The 17,924-nt window shown below is 42.0% G+C and overlaps 1 protein-coding gene across 1 annotated transcript; it reads right to left on the bottom strand.

Moving 5' to 3' along the window:
• Positions 1 to 2,469: 2,469 nt before the first annotated feature.
• klf15 (Kruppel like factor 15) lies at positions 2,470 to 14,667 on the bottom strand. The gene is made up of 3 exons (XM_085776565.1): positions 14,470 to 14,667; positions 11,011 to 12,495; positions 2,470 to 4,360 (listed from the first exon to the last, which is right to left on the bottom strand). Exons 2-3 carry the CDS (start codon positions 12,249 to 12,251, stop codon positions 4,192 to 4,194), a joined length of 1,410 nt encoding a protein of 469 aa, XP_085632691.1. The 5' UTR covers positions 12,252 to 12,495; positions 14,470 to 14,667; the 3' UTR covers positions 2,470 to 4,191.
• Between the last annotated feature and the right edge of the window lie 3,257 nt (positions 14,668 to 17,924).

Genomic DNA, 17,924 nt, shown 5'->3' on the forward strand with positions numbered 1-17,924 from the left:
GGAGAGAGAACGGCATGCAGGGCTGTGTGTGCAGCCAAGGGACGCGCGTGAATGTGGTGACGTAGGGACGAGGACTGTTATGGTGCGTTCAAGGAAACTCATAACTCGTGTTTTTCCGACCTGTGAAGTCATACCAGTTCAATCTGGTATGAGTTCACAGGTCGGAAGTTACGAGTGGCCGTTACAGTGACTTTCACCGGTAAAACAGGTCGGAAAAACACGAGTGGGTTGCCTGGAACGCTACAAAGTCGTAAGTTGTGATTTGAAGCTGTAATTTACGGTTTCAAAAGCCTGCCTGGAACGCAGCATTAGCCAAAACGACCGGATCGCTTACTTCTGCTTTAATCATTATTCAAGACTTCATAGAGTAATTATGACTGCAATTAAGTTATAATTATGAAATATTAAATTCTACTAATATGAACATTTGGAATAACGAAATGTTTAGATTTTTTTTCATTGATTGTTTATTGCATGCTGTCAGATATGATATATTTATATATACAGTATGAAAATGAAAATATGAATATATTTCAAACCATTGAAGCATGAAGACAGTGACATTTTCATAAATAAATGAACTCTAATTATTTCACTATGAGGAGAAATTCAACATTCAAGTAAGCTGAAAGCTTCATGAAGAAAGTGAGAGCTGCAGCAGTAGGCCAGCACAGATGCAGCTGATGTGAACACACACACACATACACGTGCTTCTATGCATTTCACACACACACACACACACACACACACATACACACACACACACACACACACACACACTCACACAACCACATGATAATATGCCTAATGGCCCACAGATGTGTTCTCAGCCCTCGGCTCTGTGAAGAGTATATCATGACGACTGCCAGTTAGAGCTGCCTGCTCTTCACAGAAACACAACAAAAGAAATAACGCACAAGGTGCAGCTGTAGATGTAGAGCATTTCAGATAAAACCTTTCCAGACTAAAACGTTGGACTTCTGGTTTCTGCTGGAGCCAACATGGTGGCCACACTGTGTGAATAGTGTTTATCTGAAGAAGAGCAGAGTCCCATTACAGGAGAAACATCTGCAACATAGGAGCAAACCTGAAGGTAAGAATAAAGTTATCAAACAGGTAGCAGGTTGACAATTATACATAGCTGTTTGGTTTTAGGGAAGTAGCTACTAAATGAAGCCAGGACCAACTCATTACCTCCCCAACACAATTATGACTGTGCTACAAACACATGTGCTATAGGCTGTTCACCATTTATAGGTTTCCATGTGAGGACGAGGGTATAATTAGCCTACATCATTAGTCAAAACATGTGATGCCAGACACTGTCATTCAGTGGCAACTTGTATTTTGGGTGCTTGAATCCTCTGTGACTCAATCAAATTGTTTTGCCACACAAATATTGCTCAGATCTAATTACTGTGGATATGATTAGTACATGAGGTCTAATATTCATTTCCCTTTTTTGTCTATAAATAGCCCAACATCCCTCCATTTTTTTTATTCTAGGCTGCTGCAGCATCTCAGATTTATAGGAATATATATTGCTCTCAAAAGACTGGAAACATCCTGTACTTTTGTTTTTGTTAACATCCCACCAACAATTACTGTAATGACAAGTATTGTGTGTTATTGTAGTCCGCCTCAGAGCTCCATTGTTGTTCAAAAACTATTAAAACACATCAGTGAGCAACACTTCATTACCATGAACACATTCACTGCAGTTTATTTTGACTCAATTCCACATACACTGTCCTGCTGCCCCAAATACTCACTGGAGCGATATCAAAGCATCAAAGTTGTTTTAAACTGCCAGTTAACTCACACTTTAAGAGCTGGCTAAAGTATTTGTTACAGAAAACATACATGTCTTTTACAAAATTACAGAAGCTTCAATCTGAATATTAAACAACAGATTTCAGAAACAATTATAATCTAGTGCAGTCAGGGAACCTGTAGCTAAGTTAGATGCCACATAGCAGCTAGCTCACCACAAAAGTCAAAGTCAACATAACAAAATTAAACATAGAAACTTCTATCCCTAAGTCACTAGATAAAATTGTGAGAAGAATAATCATCTTTGTTGGATATCAAGATGTTTCAAATGTATGTATTTATGCATGTATGTTTGTATTTGTATAAGCGTACTTGATAGAATAGATATTGTATACACCATTATCAGTAACAACTGTCACTCACTCTTGCTTTTTGGGTGCACTGGGTTCTGGGCTGGGGTGAGGAAAAAAGAAAAACTAAAAAAGGTTTTTTTTTTAATAAAAATAAAAACACATTTTATTTAGTTTTCACTGTTTTTGCTGTATTGTGTATTATGATTTACATGCTCACCTATATTGTGTGGCCTCTGGAGCAACCAGAGGCTAATACATTACATTAATACACGAGGGAAAAGCTAAATATTACAGCACTCATATTATTGATCTGGAAGTATTTAATAAAGACACAGTTGACACCTTTGTTTCTTTTCAGTTTTATTTGTAAATGCATCTTGGATAGAACAAAGAAAAAAATATATAATATATTCATATGTACTGAAATGTTAAGATATGTACACATTTAAATTTAAACTAGAAATCTCCACAACCACTGATTTGTTTTCACGATATGTTATCAGAATAGTATTGTGTCTTTCCTGGATGTAGCAATGTACACGACGTCTGCATATTTACATACATTCATAGGATGCGATAAAACACCTGTGTTCACACAAGCATGAAAAATTCAAAAATCTGATGTAAGGAATGGTATACAACGTTGTGTGCCTTAGCTTGTCGTCACTTTATATACATGAATTATGCATGGACAGCATCGCCACACCCCAACGTATTCACAGCGGGGCGTGCTGCACATAGAAAACAAGGTTGGAGAGCAACTAGGGCATTAGAAAGTGTGTCATGGCCTCAAAAGGGGATGTTGTGACTACATTTCCCAGAAACCCATTGTCCTGGTTGTTCAGCACCATGGTGTGTAGCATGTCCATTGATGTCTTCTCAACATGAACTGACTGCCAGCTGAGGTCAGAGGCTGTTGGTGTGTCTCCAGTAACAGATTAGGTAGAGTTGAGGCAGCTTTTGTGTCAAGTCTTCATAAAAATTAAGAGTTCAAAACATTAATAATAATAATAATAATAATAGCAGACTGAGACATTCAGGTCCGTGGCTGTGCACAGAATGACATGTAATGACATCTGTAATTATGGATCACCGAAAGCCTGATTTCCAAAACCATTTGGCTCTGTGGTACAGTAAGGCCAGAGAAGTGATAAAAATAGATTATCGGCAAGAAGGTACATAAGATAGCTTCATAAAATAACAACAAAGACCACTTACGTAACACTGATCAGAAGGCAGGTTTAACTATCACTGTGCGTATAACCTTTGACTTTTGCATTTCTTGTGTTGCTCTGTCACTCTCCTTCTTGAGTCTCAGCAGGTTTACAAAGTTGCTGTAAAGTCCTGGCAGCTTATGTGAGAGTTCCCTTTTTTCTTACGCAATCAGTAGTTCATGTTTATGTAGTTCTACAGTCTTCTACCTGTCCATGGACACCAATCTGACTGGCAAATACAGTATGTAATCCAACTTTTCTGTGAATGGGCTGTGGCACAGCAGAGCAAAAACTAGGGCAGGGCTATCAGAGAAACCCTCACAGGTCTTTGGACCCCAGGAAGAACAATTATGACTCTGATAGCAGCTGATGGGGATCCCAATGAACTTCAGGCAAACTTCCTAAACATTGCATAAGACAAGGAATGTGCAGGACATTGGCAGCTTTCAGGGAGATAAAAGGCAGTTGTTTTTATCCAGGTAGAACGGACGTAGACCATAATAATCCAGACAGACTGAAAATAAGTTCCTTCTTATCTTATCTTCTGCTGAAGCAGGAGATAAGGGCAGAACAAACCATACTGTGCGTAATACAACAAACCAAAGTGCCAACAGCAACAACAACTTTCATCTAAGGACAGGCAGGATGGTAACGGTGGTGACTTACTTTGTACAATAAATTAGACCAATCACAGATTGCTGAAATTAAAAAAGGCGTTCTTCTGCTCACATGTTGATTTATGCCTTGAGGGCCCAAAATTGTGACACCCAGCTCCTGTGGCTTACATCCGTATGAGAGTGATCCCAGCGTTCCCAGTGATCCCAGTGATGCGAGCAGGGGGAGCGGAGGGCTCAGTTTGCAGAGCGAACTGTCCGGCTGCTTCGTGGAAAACGGTGGACTTTGATGTGTTTAGACAGGTGGTCACTGCGGGCAAACTTCTTCTCACATACAGGACACTGGTAGGGCTTGACCCCCGAGTGGGAGCGCCGGTGTCTAGACAACTCATCCGACCGCGAAAACCTGAGAGAGAGAAAAGGAAGATGTTTTAAATTTGAGTGACCTGCGTCACAACAATCAAATACAATCGGACTTACTTCATCTTAAAGCTTTGACTTGGAATAACATCTTCCCCAAACCCAAAGATTAAAATGTACATAATTAAGAAAGTACGTAGTTTTATCTGCCTCTTTTCCCATTATGCTGCTCGCCGGCCATTTTCTATCTCTCTCTACTCTTGGGAGCTGAGCAGGTAACACACAGTAGGTTTTGGTGATTGATGGCTGAAAAACAGCTGCCCACTGTGACTGGGAATAATAAGAGCAATGAGAGGGAACAGCCACAGGGAGTAGCAGATTGAATAGACCCCTTCCATACTACCTACCCTGTTTTTGTAATAACATTCATTTTAAGTATTTTAACCCCTTTTCTTAAAGCAGAAGTAAGCGATCCGGTCGTTTTGGCTAATGCTGCGTTCCAGGCAGGCTTTTGAAACCGTAAATTACAGCTTCAAGTCACGACTTACGACTTTGTAGCGTTCCAGGCAACCCACAACTCGCGTTTCTCCGACCTGTTTTACCTGTGAAAGTCACTATAACGGCCACTCGTAACTTCCGACCCGTGAACTCGTACCAGATCGAACTGGTACGACTTCACAGGTCGGAAAAACACGAGTTACGAGTTGCCTTGAACGCACCATAACGTCTTGTCAGCCGACGGAGTTAGCAGCCCCCGCCCTCGTCATGGATCTATTGGTCCTCGTCCCTAGATCACCACATTCAGGCGCATCCCTTGGCTGCACACACAGCCCTTCATGCCGTTCTCTCTCCTCATTGGATAAAAATTGTAGGATACAAGGAAAGTTTTCTCCTCGGCTCAGAGCAGAGCAGAGGGACTGACAGACCCGTGTTTCCGTCCAAACACTCTATATAAGTGATTGCTGTCGGAAGATATAACTATTTAAGACTTATATTAACACAAAAATATCGCTTACTTCTGCTTTAACTTAACTGCTTGACTCAAGTTGAAAACAAAAGGCAAATGGATACAGTGAGGAACCATGCTCATAGTGATAAATGAAACTGAAAAAGTGATGAAATATTTCTCCAAATATACCAAGTTTCCATTCTTCTTTATTTTATAGAGCAACTGACCAAATACAACGTTTTCTAGTAGAAAGTAGGAAGTTTCAACACTGTAGCTACGCACCAGCTTCCTTTTGGTGGCATCTTTCCTTTTCCCTTACATCTCTATGAATATACTCCACTGGTATCAGTCAAGAATTAACTTTTTTTTCTTTTTTTTTTAAAGGTGTAGATTATCATTTTTTTAACACTTAATTTATAAAGTTTTCTAAGTTTAAAACACATAAAATCACAGACAATATACAACAAAACAAAACTATACAAACTGCCAGCCCATAGAAAAATATAAGATGTAAAAATGACTGTTTGCATGTCAGTCCACGCACTAAATCAGAAGTACAGAAGTAGATTTTAAAATCCGAGGCAGAGTCGAGAGAGCCAGGACCAAGTGAGGACAAATAAAAATGTAGACTATTTAATAAAGTTGCTGGCTTGACGTGACACGCTCGCTGTCACTGGCTAATGGGAAACTCTGAATATACAATTCACACACATTTGGCAGACGTCTTGTTAAGGAGTTGAACCACAATATGTGAACTTGAATATGTCAACTTGAATCCATAGCCCTATTCATAACAACACTGTGATTGACTTTGTCCAGACTCTGGAGAAAATCTCAAAAGGAAACACGTGTGTGTGTGTGTGTGTGTGTGTGTGTGTGTGTGTGTGTGTGTGTGTGTGTGTGTCTGTGGCAACTAGTCATCACTCCTTTGTACAAACAACTGACATTTCATGTGATCAACACATTTATCTTTAAACACTGTATGTGAAGAATATGTTACTGAACTCAGCTTGACAGTAACCTTCAGCTCATGATGTAATGGGGCAAAAATGATCTTTCCATCATCCTTATTGTTATTCAGTCCTGGCAGCTTCACTGTTTTTCTCCCAGCATGTACACAGCATTTCACCGAGACGATTGAACAGTATAATCATCTGACACGATCTGATGCAGCAACTGTCCTCTAACTCATTTGGACAAGCACAACATCGCAGCGGGGTTTATCATGCCAGGCAAACAGTATTTGGCTGGAGTTACAGGGGATGACAGCTCCAGCTCCTTCTTCCCAGCACACTACAGTACTTCTCTGAAACTGACTACAACCAGATGTTTCTCCGCTCACCTTGACAAGATGATGAATTGATACAGTTGCACAGTGTAATTAAGAATACCACTTAAGGAGCAGCAGTAAAAAAACACACTGTGCTGGCTGACATGTGTAGATACACCAAGCTCACTGCTAGGGGATTTATTAAAACTGCTGCAATCATCGACAAAGTACATGCAGCATCAATCACCATACCAATTACAAAAAGAACACCGACCCTATCGTTTCATTGTTTCAAATAAGTTCTAATAAGTTGTTTCCATCTGTCGCTTGATTATGTCCTTTACCCAGAAACTGCCACATATTCACAACCATGACCCCATGAATTTGGACGACACACACGGGTAGTTGAGGGATTACGGAGCGTACCAAGTGGGAGCTGCAGATGCAGAGGAGAGCAGTCACAACAGCTGTTTTAGGTTAACACATATTCATTTACCTGGCATGTTACAAAAGCCCCAATGGTTAATAAAAGTTAGAGCCTGGATCTTGATAAACATACTGTTCACTTTTGTGCATTGATGACTGGCGCCCCTGCCTTTGGGGGATGTGAGGATGAATCTGGTATCTTTTAAAATCCTCAATCATGTTTTATATCTAAGGCTCTGTAAAGTACTTTGAATAAATCTAGTGTATGAAATGTGTTATGCAACACACAATATTGAGAGCAAAGCTAACCACTTGTGGAAGTCAACCTCTCTGGAGGCCTGGGCTGACATTGTTATATGCTTGCATATAGAGTACCACAAGCAGTTCATCTTACAATCCAGTCATTCCCTCCCCATTCCTCCCAGTCTAAGTGTGAAACCTTGACTGATCCCTCTCCTCCCTTTCATGCTGTATGGCAGCCTGGACGTTCCTAGCCCACAGTCATGGTTACTATTCAACACTTTGTGTTTGTTCACTCCACTTCCCCACTGCTGTTCCCTTCAAGTGACTGTGTGCAAAACTGAAAATCTCAGTTACTGTCTGCTGCTCGCTCCATTTGCTCGCATCTCCCAGACTTTTCCCAAACTTTTCTTTCCTTTGGTCAGCCCCCTCATTTACCCCATCACATACAGTGGGTTACACACACTCACAGACACACAGTGGTTCTCACCCACACACTTCCATCCAAACTAGATCCTGTCTTTTGTGCACAGACAAGAGCCCTTTGTTAGTCAGAACACACAGCCTGGATTACTACTGCACAAATTTCTGCAGCCCCCTCCTGTGTAATAGGACAGACTTGTACAGCATTACAAGGACAGGTGGCAGGTTGCCAGGTTGGCTCTATAGTCAAATGGACCAAAACAAATCATTTACAGATATTAATGATTTATTCAGCACCTTCAAGATTGATATCTGTAAGATGCAACAGATAGAGTCCAAAATACATAATGGCTAACTGGCTAGGATGCTCTTTGACTTCTGTGCTCATGCACAAGTAAATATGATCTGCACAATATGGGCACAATTTTATACTTCAATTCTTATGCTAAATCATACAACATTTAATATAACTATGGGTTCAACTTGCTTTAAAACATAGGTTGTAGCAACAAACAAATTGAAGCATATTTAAAAAAGAAAACAGCATAATAAGAACAAATGGAAGTAGAAAATGTTCCTACTTAACAAAAAGATCTTATTGATTACATAAGACCAACTTATAACTTGGGCTTCCTAAAATAAATGTGAAAAAGTCTAAAATGGCCACATAATGGAGAATACATGGTAGGCCTATCTTTTTCTCACCACAACACCAACCTTGTCTTTTTCGACACACCCACTGTCTTCTTGTCACTCCAGACATATTACACACCACATGTCCTAAAATGTCATTTGTAAACAATTCTGTTAGATGACTCAACACCTTTTCCACCAACATTAGCAAGTATAAGAACGTGTATTTTAAACATGGGTAAACCAACTAAGAAAAGCTGATTGGATCCTTTTCCCACTGCCAGTCTGTTTGGACTGAGGATACACACAACTGCAACAACTACAACCTGACACTTTAAACTGATGTACACTTTAGGGCACCGTGCAATATAACTTGGTACCCATGTACTCCTGCACTTTAGCACTTGTCACTTTGGCCCAGCACTTTTGCACTTTGTCTCTCAGAAACTCTTACGGTCCCCCTACCCATGGAAGTGTTGTCAAAATGTCAATGTTTTATTTCGTTATAGTCGTCTTGTTATCTGCATTATTATGTTGTTTATATTACTATGTCTATTGTCACTGTACTGTTTTTATGTTATGGGACTCCGGATGGAAATTAGCATTCCTGCTATAATCCGGCGCATTTACATGTTTTTATATGTTCATTAAAGCAGAAGTAAGCGATCCGGTCGTTTTGGCTAATGCTGCGTTCCAGGCAGGCTTTTGAAACCGTAAGTTACGGCTTCAAGTCACAACTTACGACTTTGTAGCGTTCCAGGCAACCCGCAACTCGCGTTTCTCCGACCTGTTTTACCTGTGAAAGTCACTATAACGGCCACTCGTAACTTCCGACCCGTGAACTCGTACCAGATCGAACTGGTACGACTTCACAGGTCGGAAAAACAAGAGTTACGAGTTGCCTTGAACGCACCATAACGTCTTGTCAGCCGATGGAGTTAGCAGCCCCCGCCCTCGTCATGGATCTATTGGTCCTCGTCCCTACGTCGCCACATTCACGCGCATCCCTTGGCTGCACACACAGAGAGGACTGCCCCTTCATGCCGTTCTCTCTCCTCATTGGATAAAACTTGTAGGATACAAGAAAAGTTTTCTCCTCGGCTCAGAGCAGAGCAGAGTGACTGACAGACCCGTGTTTCGGTCCAAACACTCTATGTAAGTGATTGCTGTCGGAAGATATAACTATTTAAGACTTATATTAACACAAAAATATCGCTTACTTCTGCTTTAATGTGCACTGCCCCACCCAAATAAACAAATAAAGTAAAAGTAAAGCAAAGAGCGATGTCATAACACAGACAGAAGGGAGAAAGTGTGAGGTGCTCATCGCTATTCAGATTCAATGAAAGAACACAATAAAAGTACCACAAATGAAGTCGCTTGTCATGACTGAGTACTACATCATGTCAATTAAATAGTTGTATTCACATTGAAATAAATTCTGCTCATGCTGCAGTTGCAGCTGCTCTGGCAACTAGAGACACTTCAACAAGTGAAGAAAGTGTCTCACTGATGAAGACATCCAAGTTCCCTCTCTGCCTTTCTCCATTACACACAGCAGGTCCCAAATTAGATCTTCCATCTTTATACTTAGTATATACAAACACATACACTCACACACACACACACACACACACACACACACTGATACTGCCCCAGCAACTGCACAGCTGTCGTGTCTCAACAGGAGGTGCCCATGCTGTGCCCATGTGACTCCAGCCCTCATGCTCTTCCCCAAGTTTACATTACATCTATTAAAAAAAGGACCAACCTGCTATTCTTGCACATCCCAAGATATCTCACTATATCTGTGTGTGTGTGTGTGTGTGTGTGACCGTGCAAGCAAATGTTGCACCTCACGTCATTGAAATTAACACTGTGGAGGCTGCGTGACTGGCATTAAGAGCTCTTCACCTTTAGTGTAAAAGAAAACAAGATGAGAGTTTGTGCTTGACTTTTCTATCACAGAAACCTATAATGACTTTTGTGTTACAGTAATAAGCTGCTCCCCTTGTTTTTAGTTAAATGGAGCTTTAGTGAGGATGAGAGGCGTCTCATGCTGATGACCCTCTAACCCCCGCTCCCCCACACGCGACAGTGCTAATAGACGACCCTCAACGTGACGGCTCAGTTCAAGTGTCAGTGAAAATCTGAGCAACATGACACTACGCACGGCACATCGACATGGCCCACTGACATATAATCACTGCTGCTTCCAGATAGGACTCGCTGACAAGCGGAGGTTAAGCCCTTTCCAAACATCCACATGCGTTAGAGTGTGTTGTTACTGCCCAGTCCTGCTAATAAAACACAAAAGCTTTTTATAACCAGACATAAATATGAGTCAACCCACTGTTTCCCCTTTAGTTTTATTTGAGTTGGCAGCTGATGGAGCGTGGGACGAGGGTTGTTAAATTAATGATAAACATGCTCCACTATACAAATATTTTAATTGCATATCAAGAAGAGACAGATATTAATAGATTGATAAATGTGTAAAAAGGTGTAAATGAATAACTATTGATGTGTGGAGCTCAACTGTTTTACCTATCAATTCCCGCCTATGTATTGTGGTTGGCGCACACAGAGAGACCCAACATTTTGTGTGTTGTGCATTTCGATTGGTTTACTGTTGGCTGTCACTGTTGACATTGGGGCAGGCCGCCATATATGAAGACATGTGTGGGAAACACTGAACGGGCTTAGACTAATGTAAAGAACACACATAAGGCTGCAGTAAATAGCCCGTACCCACCTCCATCCACAGTCCTGCCAGTTACAGGCGAAAGGCTTCTCCCCCGTGTGCCTCCTCAGGTGGGCCTTCAGGTGGCTGCTCTTGGTGTACATCTTGCTGCAGCCGGGAAAAGTGCATTTGTGCATTTTGATTAGATCCGACACTGGATTCTTCTGGAACTTTTGACCTCCGGCAAAATTCCCTGACCCCTGGCTGGCCGAGCCGTCCCCGAGGCCAAGAGGTTTGGCTGCGATGGGGACGGGAGCGATGCGGACAAACTTGGAGGAGATGTTGAGGTTAGGGCAAGGCAAGATGTGAGGAACCAGGGCAAAGGTCTGACCTTGGATGTTGACCAGCAGCTGTGCGATTTTGATGTCTGAGGCTCTGGGAGGCTGCGGGGGCGGCGGGGGCTGTGCTGGCGGGGTAACGGGGGCTACTGTGGGCTCCTGTTTGATCTGAAGGGGCTGGATCTGTAGGATGACTGGCATCCCACTGCTGCTAGCGCCACTGTCGGCCGATGAAGGTTTCTCGACGGATGCATCCTTGGCTTCTGTGCTGGAGTCATGTGTGGGGTTAACTGGTGTAGCTTTGGTCTCATTGGAGCCAGCGGTGCTGGCGGTGGGGACAGTTTGGTCTGAATACTTGGCCTCTGGTTCCAGCTTGGACTCAGAAGACGCCTCGGTGGACCACTTCAGGCCAACTTCTAGACCAAGCACCTCCTCCAGACCCACCCCCAACCCTGAGCAGCCCTCTCGGATCTCCTGCTTCATGGTCACCACCTCCATATTCTCCTCTAGGAATTCTTCAATCTCCTCCAGAGTGGGCTGAAAACCCCCAGGTGGTTCCTCTGTCTCCACATTGGACCAGTTGAGGTAATCAATATTTTCCTCCTTTACAGGCCCACGTTTGGCAGGCTCATCTCTCCACGAGTCGCACAGGAGAGTTGATAATGGCATCGATGCCGCAGACCCTGCAGGGACACTGTTGGTTCCTCCTAAAGAGGCCTGGGACAGCAGGTGGTCCAGGATGCTGTCCTGGCTCTCAGCGCTGGAGTTGCTTCCATAGCTGGAACTGAGCACCTGGGAGTCTGGGCTGGAGCAGGAACGAGGGCTGGACAGTTCACTCAGGTCGTCCTCTGAGAGCGGCGATGGCATCACCTGGTAGGAGCCCAGATCTGTCACCATGTCAGACAGCCGGTAGGCCGCTGGAGAGCCACCGTAAGGAAGAAAAGTCTCCTCGCTCACTGGGAAGTTATCTACCATCCCTGGCTAGTGCCAAACCTCAGTCTCTCTAGTTGACACAAGAGTTTGTGTTTTGGATGATTTGTAAGAGATAAATTCCTTGTGTGGCTGGAAAAGTCAGGTCCAACAAACACGGGTCACCAAGGTCACACTTTCCACTCGGGTGAGAACTGAAACACCTGGCGTTCGCTGTCAGACTGGGAAAAAAGTAAACGTCGGGGAAACACTCTTGCAGTCCAAGGTCTCCAGCCAGGGCACAGTGTGTCTACGTGAAAGGAACAAAACAGACAGAGAAAAGTCTGTTAATCATAACCCCACATGTGCCTGCTGCTCAAATTCAAAACAATATGGCCTGAAAGAGTTTCAGGTATATACTATATACATAACTTGCAAATGCAGCAGGTTGCTCATCATAGTAACGGTCAAGATGGTATGAGGTTGATATTTTACTGGTTTCAGTCCCAAAATACTATATCAATATGTATTTCACTCAGTCCTTCAATGGAAATGACCATATCAACTGTTTGTGTCTGAGTCTGACCAATTGGAGTACAGCAATAGCAGACCTCGGTCGTTATTGTAACAATAATAATTAAAAAAAACAAACATGGTTAAAGTTGTGATGAAGGAGTCATGGTTTGGTTGGGTTTAGGGACATCTTGGTTAGGTTTAGACGTCATAGTCTTCTTCTTTTTCACTAGCATCACAATAATATTCCTGCTGCACTGGTCCCAACCTTTCCCTTTACCTCTTTTCACCTCAGTAATCCGACTTGTGATTACCTTGACTTAAGAATGTTTTGTCAAGCTTATTCTACGTGTTGTGTCTTCTTGTCTTAGCCCTCTTTTCTGTGTACACTATCACCACAGTGATCATTACGAAAAGGAAATATGGGGGTGGGGGGGGTATCACTTTACCACATTTAGTAGGCTTCACTTCTTATAAAACACATGGAAATAACACAAGCACTATGACCTTTGCTAACAAGAAACCAATCCAAACCTTTTATTCTTATATGGCCTGTACATAACGTGTCGCATCTGTCAGAATTTCAAAATTCAATCAATGATTTACATTTTTGTTCACTTGCATTGTTTTGTGATGATTTCTTTTGTCCTGTGATTTTGTATCCGTATGTATATTTGATACTAACCTACACATCATGTAGTCACTTTTGTTTACTTTCTTACATGCTTGTGTATCAGCCCACAGTTTTCACACACTGATTTCATGCTCATCATTGTTTAACTTGACGCCTTTCCTGCCATTGTAATGTGATTGTTTTCCAGCGTATTGTGGTGTCCAGGTTTATCATCACATCTTTAAGTTCTCACTTGCTCATGTAGCCTGTCAAAATAAGTCTACTATATGCAGTTCAGCTTTGTCATGTTTACACAATGTGCATCCATACACTGTATGTATATATACATATATATAGGTTATTTTCTTTCAACAGTCTCTGCCCCCTCTTCTACCCTCCCGCCTCTTTTGCCTCCTCCCTTTCCAGGGGCCCCTGAATGCATGGTCTCAGTGACCGAGAGTAAACCCAGTCAGAGGAAGAAAAAAAAAAGAGGAAGGGGAAAAAAAACCCGTCAACATTATTATCAGAAAACACCACAGGGGGCAGTCGGTAGCAGAGTGGCTCCTCTGCTGCATGCATAAATCACCTGGCCGCTTGCTTAAGGCACAATTAAAGTGCCTGAATCGGTCAAATCGCTGCAGAAAAGAAACTTGAGCAGTACAATGTATTTGGCATATCAGTCACTTGATGCAGAATGTAGATTGGTGAGTTATCATCTCGATATATGAACATATAGCCTACATTTACATGTGCACAAGGTATAATTTCTAAATGAGTGCATTCTAATGAAAAACTCTGAATTATAACCCGTTTGAATCGTGACTCTTCGTTTGCATAATCGTAACTCTCCGTCTGCAGACAGCGTGAAGTGCATGCAAAAGACGAAAACAAGCAGAATTCATTCATTTAACACTGTGATGAGCCACCACCACCACATGCTGTAATGAACTACATGCTGTGTTTTTTCCTGCCAGTCGTCTGCGCTGCGCTCATCATCATCATAACGCATGAGTTGGCGCGCGTCTCCGCTCCTCAACGTAAACATGTTTTCGTCCAGCGTCGCTGCAGCATATGGCAGCGAGCAGAAACAACACGCGCACCCTGCAGCACACACAACACGGAGCCAACGAGGAGTGGATTAAAACCCTCCACACTCACCTTTATTCCCTTAGAGTAAAGACCAGTCCGGTGCAAAGAGGAGGATTGTTTTTTATCCGCAGTTTTTTATTCCCAGAGCAGAGAACTTGCCCTTGAGACTCGCCATTCAGCAGCAGCAGCAGCATTGGTCTGGACTGTGTGTGTGTGTGCGCTCACCGAGTTGTAGCTATTATATGACCGTCACATGACTGCCAGTGTGTGGTACAGGGTTACTGTAGTAAGAAATAAGAGGCTGTCGCTGAAGGCTCGTCCCCGCTCTGCAGCCTCATTGGACGGCGGCGGCAGGGGGAGGGTCGTCCGGCCTGTCAGTCACAGTCTGTCCGCTGCGTGGAACAACATGTGGGGCGAGAGTTGTAAACGGTTATCACGGGTAATAACCAGCGCAGAGACGTGGAGGTGGGTCGGCGGAGGACGAAAACACCTGTAATGATTTCACAAGGCTTCAGAATATCAAATAGCAGATATTTATTTTAAATATATAAACTTTATTTCAGACACAGGTCCATATCACAATCAAACAATATAAATAGTACAAAAATAAAAAGAAAGTACAAAAATACATTTCATAAAATATACAGACTATTGCACCAATGCCACCTTAGCCTAGAAGTGAATCGGTAGCAGCTTTTCAATGGGCTTAATAGAGCCTCAATTATGTGATTCTCTGATTTGTCGAGGCGACACATAAAACTAAACATCAACTGTCTTAAAAGTGCCTCACAGGTTGGCACTTATTTAGGCTATTGTTTAGATTAATCTGCTTGATTGTATAGGATTAATTATCTACTCATTTGTTTGCTTATGTTTAGCCTATTCGTTTTAGTAAATTCAAACTACATAGAAAAAGGTCCAAATGATACCTGAATTATTACAGTATTTTAATTGAATTGTTTTTTTTACAAAAAACTTTTCCATGTGTTTGTCCTGAAAATAAAATTGTGACTTATTTGTGTGACTTACTTATGAAACATCCGCTAACATTATGAGTTTAGATTCAGTGGAAGATAGTGTTTTGATGCACAGTGTTGACGCTGCAAATTATAGTCGTGCCCTGGTCTAATATTATCAATTATTTATTGCTTTTTGACTGTCACCATCTGCGTTATGTCCATTGTTTACATCAGTGTACTGTCATCTGTGTTTTGTGTTTGTATGTTGTTTTATGCTCCCTGCTCCTGCAAATGAATTGCCCCATTGGGGACAAATAACATTGTTGTTGTTAACTTACAATACAGTGATCGATCAATCGCTCTCTTTCTTGCTCCTGAGTGGAAATGTGTCTGTGAGAAACCCAAAGACAGCCTACAGGTGGACAGGAAGTTCTGTGAAATATAGTCCTATACCAGCACCAGTGAGTAAGATGCACAAAATTGTGGATGCATATCATTTTTGGAGCATCAAGTATGGAGAAAATATTGAGTTAAGGGGGGGGTGAGCGAGTCAGTGAGTGTGTGCTTTACAGAAAACAGAATGTATTACAGTAAATGGATGTTATTAGGTCTACCATGTTGTGCAGCGGGCAGAGCAGCATGTCTGGCTGATCCCACTTGACCCCTTAATCCAACCATCAAACAGCTGGAGTCAGAATCCACGAGACTGTGCCTGCAGGCGGGTGGTGGGGAGCATGCCTAGTTCACAGATTATAGGCTTGGTCCGCAGGGATGGAAATGCTGCTGATTCGAAGGATTAGTCACTTTGCCCTACTTCTTGCTCCCTGTCTCTGTCTCCCCAGGGATGCGGACGCTCCTGATTTCAGATGATAGATGTTGAAATCTGGTTCCAGTTTCCCTCTAGTTATGGCAGGACAAGCCTGATGAAGAGACAGCAGAGCTTAAGAAGACTCCTAAGAGCAAATAAAGGACTACTACTGTACCCCTTTGGCCACACACTTAGTTTCAATCTCCACTTTTAACTTGTCCTTCATGTTGCAAATATCCAACATCTCACCCCACTCAGATCAATATAACTCAGTGGGACCTATTCTAGGACCTAACATCCAAAAGCTGCCATACAAGTTTATTTGCAGCCATATTATTGACAGTACAGTATGTCATTTTAACCAAATACTATTTGTGTCAAGACATAAGGGCAGCTCTTGGAACAGAGTAAAGGTATTGTGTGTACCGGTATATTATTTAATACAGTGCTAAACAATAATAAGGTAGCCTGAGTTAACAAATGCCTGCAAATGTGGAGGTGGAGGACACTGGAGAATGAATGATCCAGAACAACTCACAACAGCACAGAAACAGTTAGTAGTGCTTGTACAGGTCAGATGGATAATAACTTTATTATATATATATATATATATATATTTTTTTTTTTACATATATTTCAGGAAAATACTATGTGCATGTAATGGGGTCAAAAGGTTAAAAATGTAGGTGGCCGGGTGAGAATCAACAGGCAACAAGAAAATCAAATGTTTACAGTAAATTTGTAATATTACAGCTACTCAACACCATACATTTTCTTATAATTTAGACTTTGACTATCATAATGTTAAAATACCCTTATGAGGGTTTTTATGGCTGTATATTACAGCATGCATTAGCCAGACAGTGTCCTCTATGTGGAGGCTCTATAGGACTTGGACGCCACCTTGTGGCTCAGACATAGTAGTGTGTAAAAAAAAAAAAAAAAAGGTTTCATATATTTTCATAGATTTGGGTGAAGTGGCTCTTTAGCACAGGGAGGGGGCACTCTTAATCCCACTACCCTGTGACCGAACCAAAAATAACTTGACCTTTTACGGAATATGGATAAAGGACATCATGAGTAAGGTTTAAATTAACTATATCAGGGTGTTACAGTGATGATCAGTTTTCCACCATTCCCTTCATCTCTTCTTCCACTTTCTCTTTACACACTATTTATTATACCTAACATACGGTGGCAATATCTATTCTATAACTTTTTTTTTTCCATTTGTGCCTTTACTGCCTTTTCTTCCATTGAGTCAGGTTCACTCCTCTCTCCAGCAGCACTTTCCTCCTGGAGGAACCCTGAGGTGTTAGCTGGGATATGTGATCTCTCCAGTGAGTTCTGGGTCTGTCCCCGGGTCTTCTCCCAGTTGGATACGCCTGGAAAACTTCTACAGAAAGGTATTGAAAAGGCATGTCCAAACTCATCATCCTACCTCTACCATCATCCTACCCATTCCAGCAGCTCATACCTGCAGCCTGATGTTTCAACCATTACCCACAACACATCCATTGTGACTGCTCATGTCAGTTTGAAAACATTCAGACTTCAATATTTACTACAAAGTTTGCTTAGCATAATGTTGGATACACGAATGTCCAATTCTGAACTCTCTTCTATTTGTGTTTGTTTACATGAAGTGTTTTAACTGTGTGTTTGTGTACATGTGTCTGCATGGTTATGAATGCGATGTTGACCAATTTGTAATGTGCTGTTAATTTTTGTTATCTTTCACTGTTCCCACTCTAATA

This window comes from Trachurus japonicus, chromosome 5, assembly GCF_045865225.1.
Source record: "Trachurus japonicus isolate A0001 chromosome 5, Traja_1.0".
NCBI lineage: Eukaryota > Metazoa > Chordata > Actinopteri > Carangiformes > Carangidae > Trachurus > Trachurus japonicus.

Coding starts and splice junctions, on each gene's coding strand:
- klf15 (XM_085776565.1), bottom strand. CDS start 12,251: ATGGTAGATAACTTCCCAGTGAGCGAGGAGACTTTTCTTCCTTACGGT. Junction 4,361..11,010: donor TGGCAGGACTGTGGATGGAG/GTGGGTACGGGC, acceptor TCTCTCTCTCAG/GTTTTCGCGGTCGGATGAGT.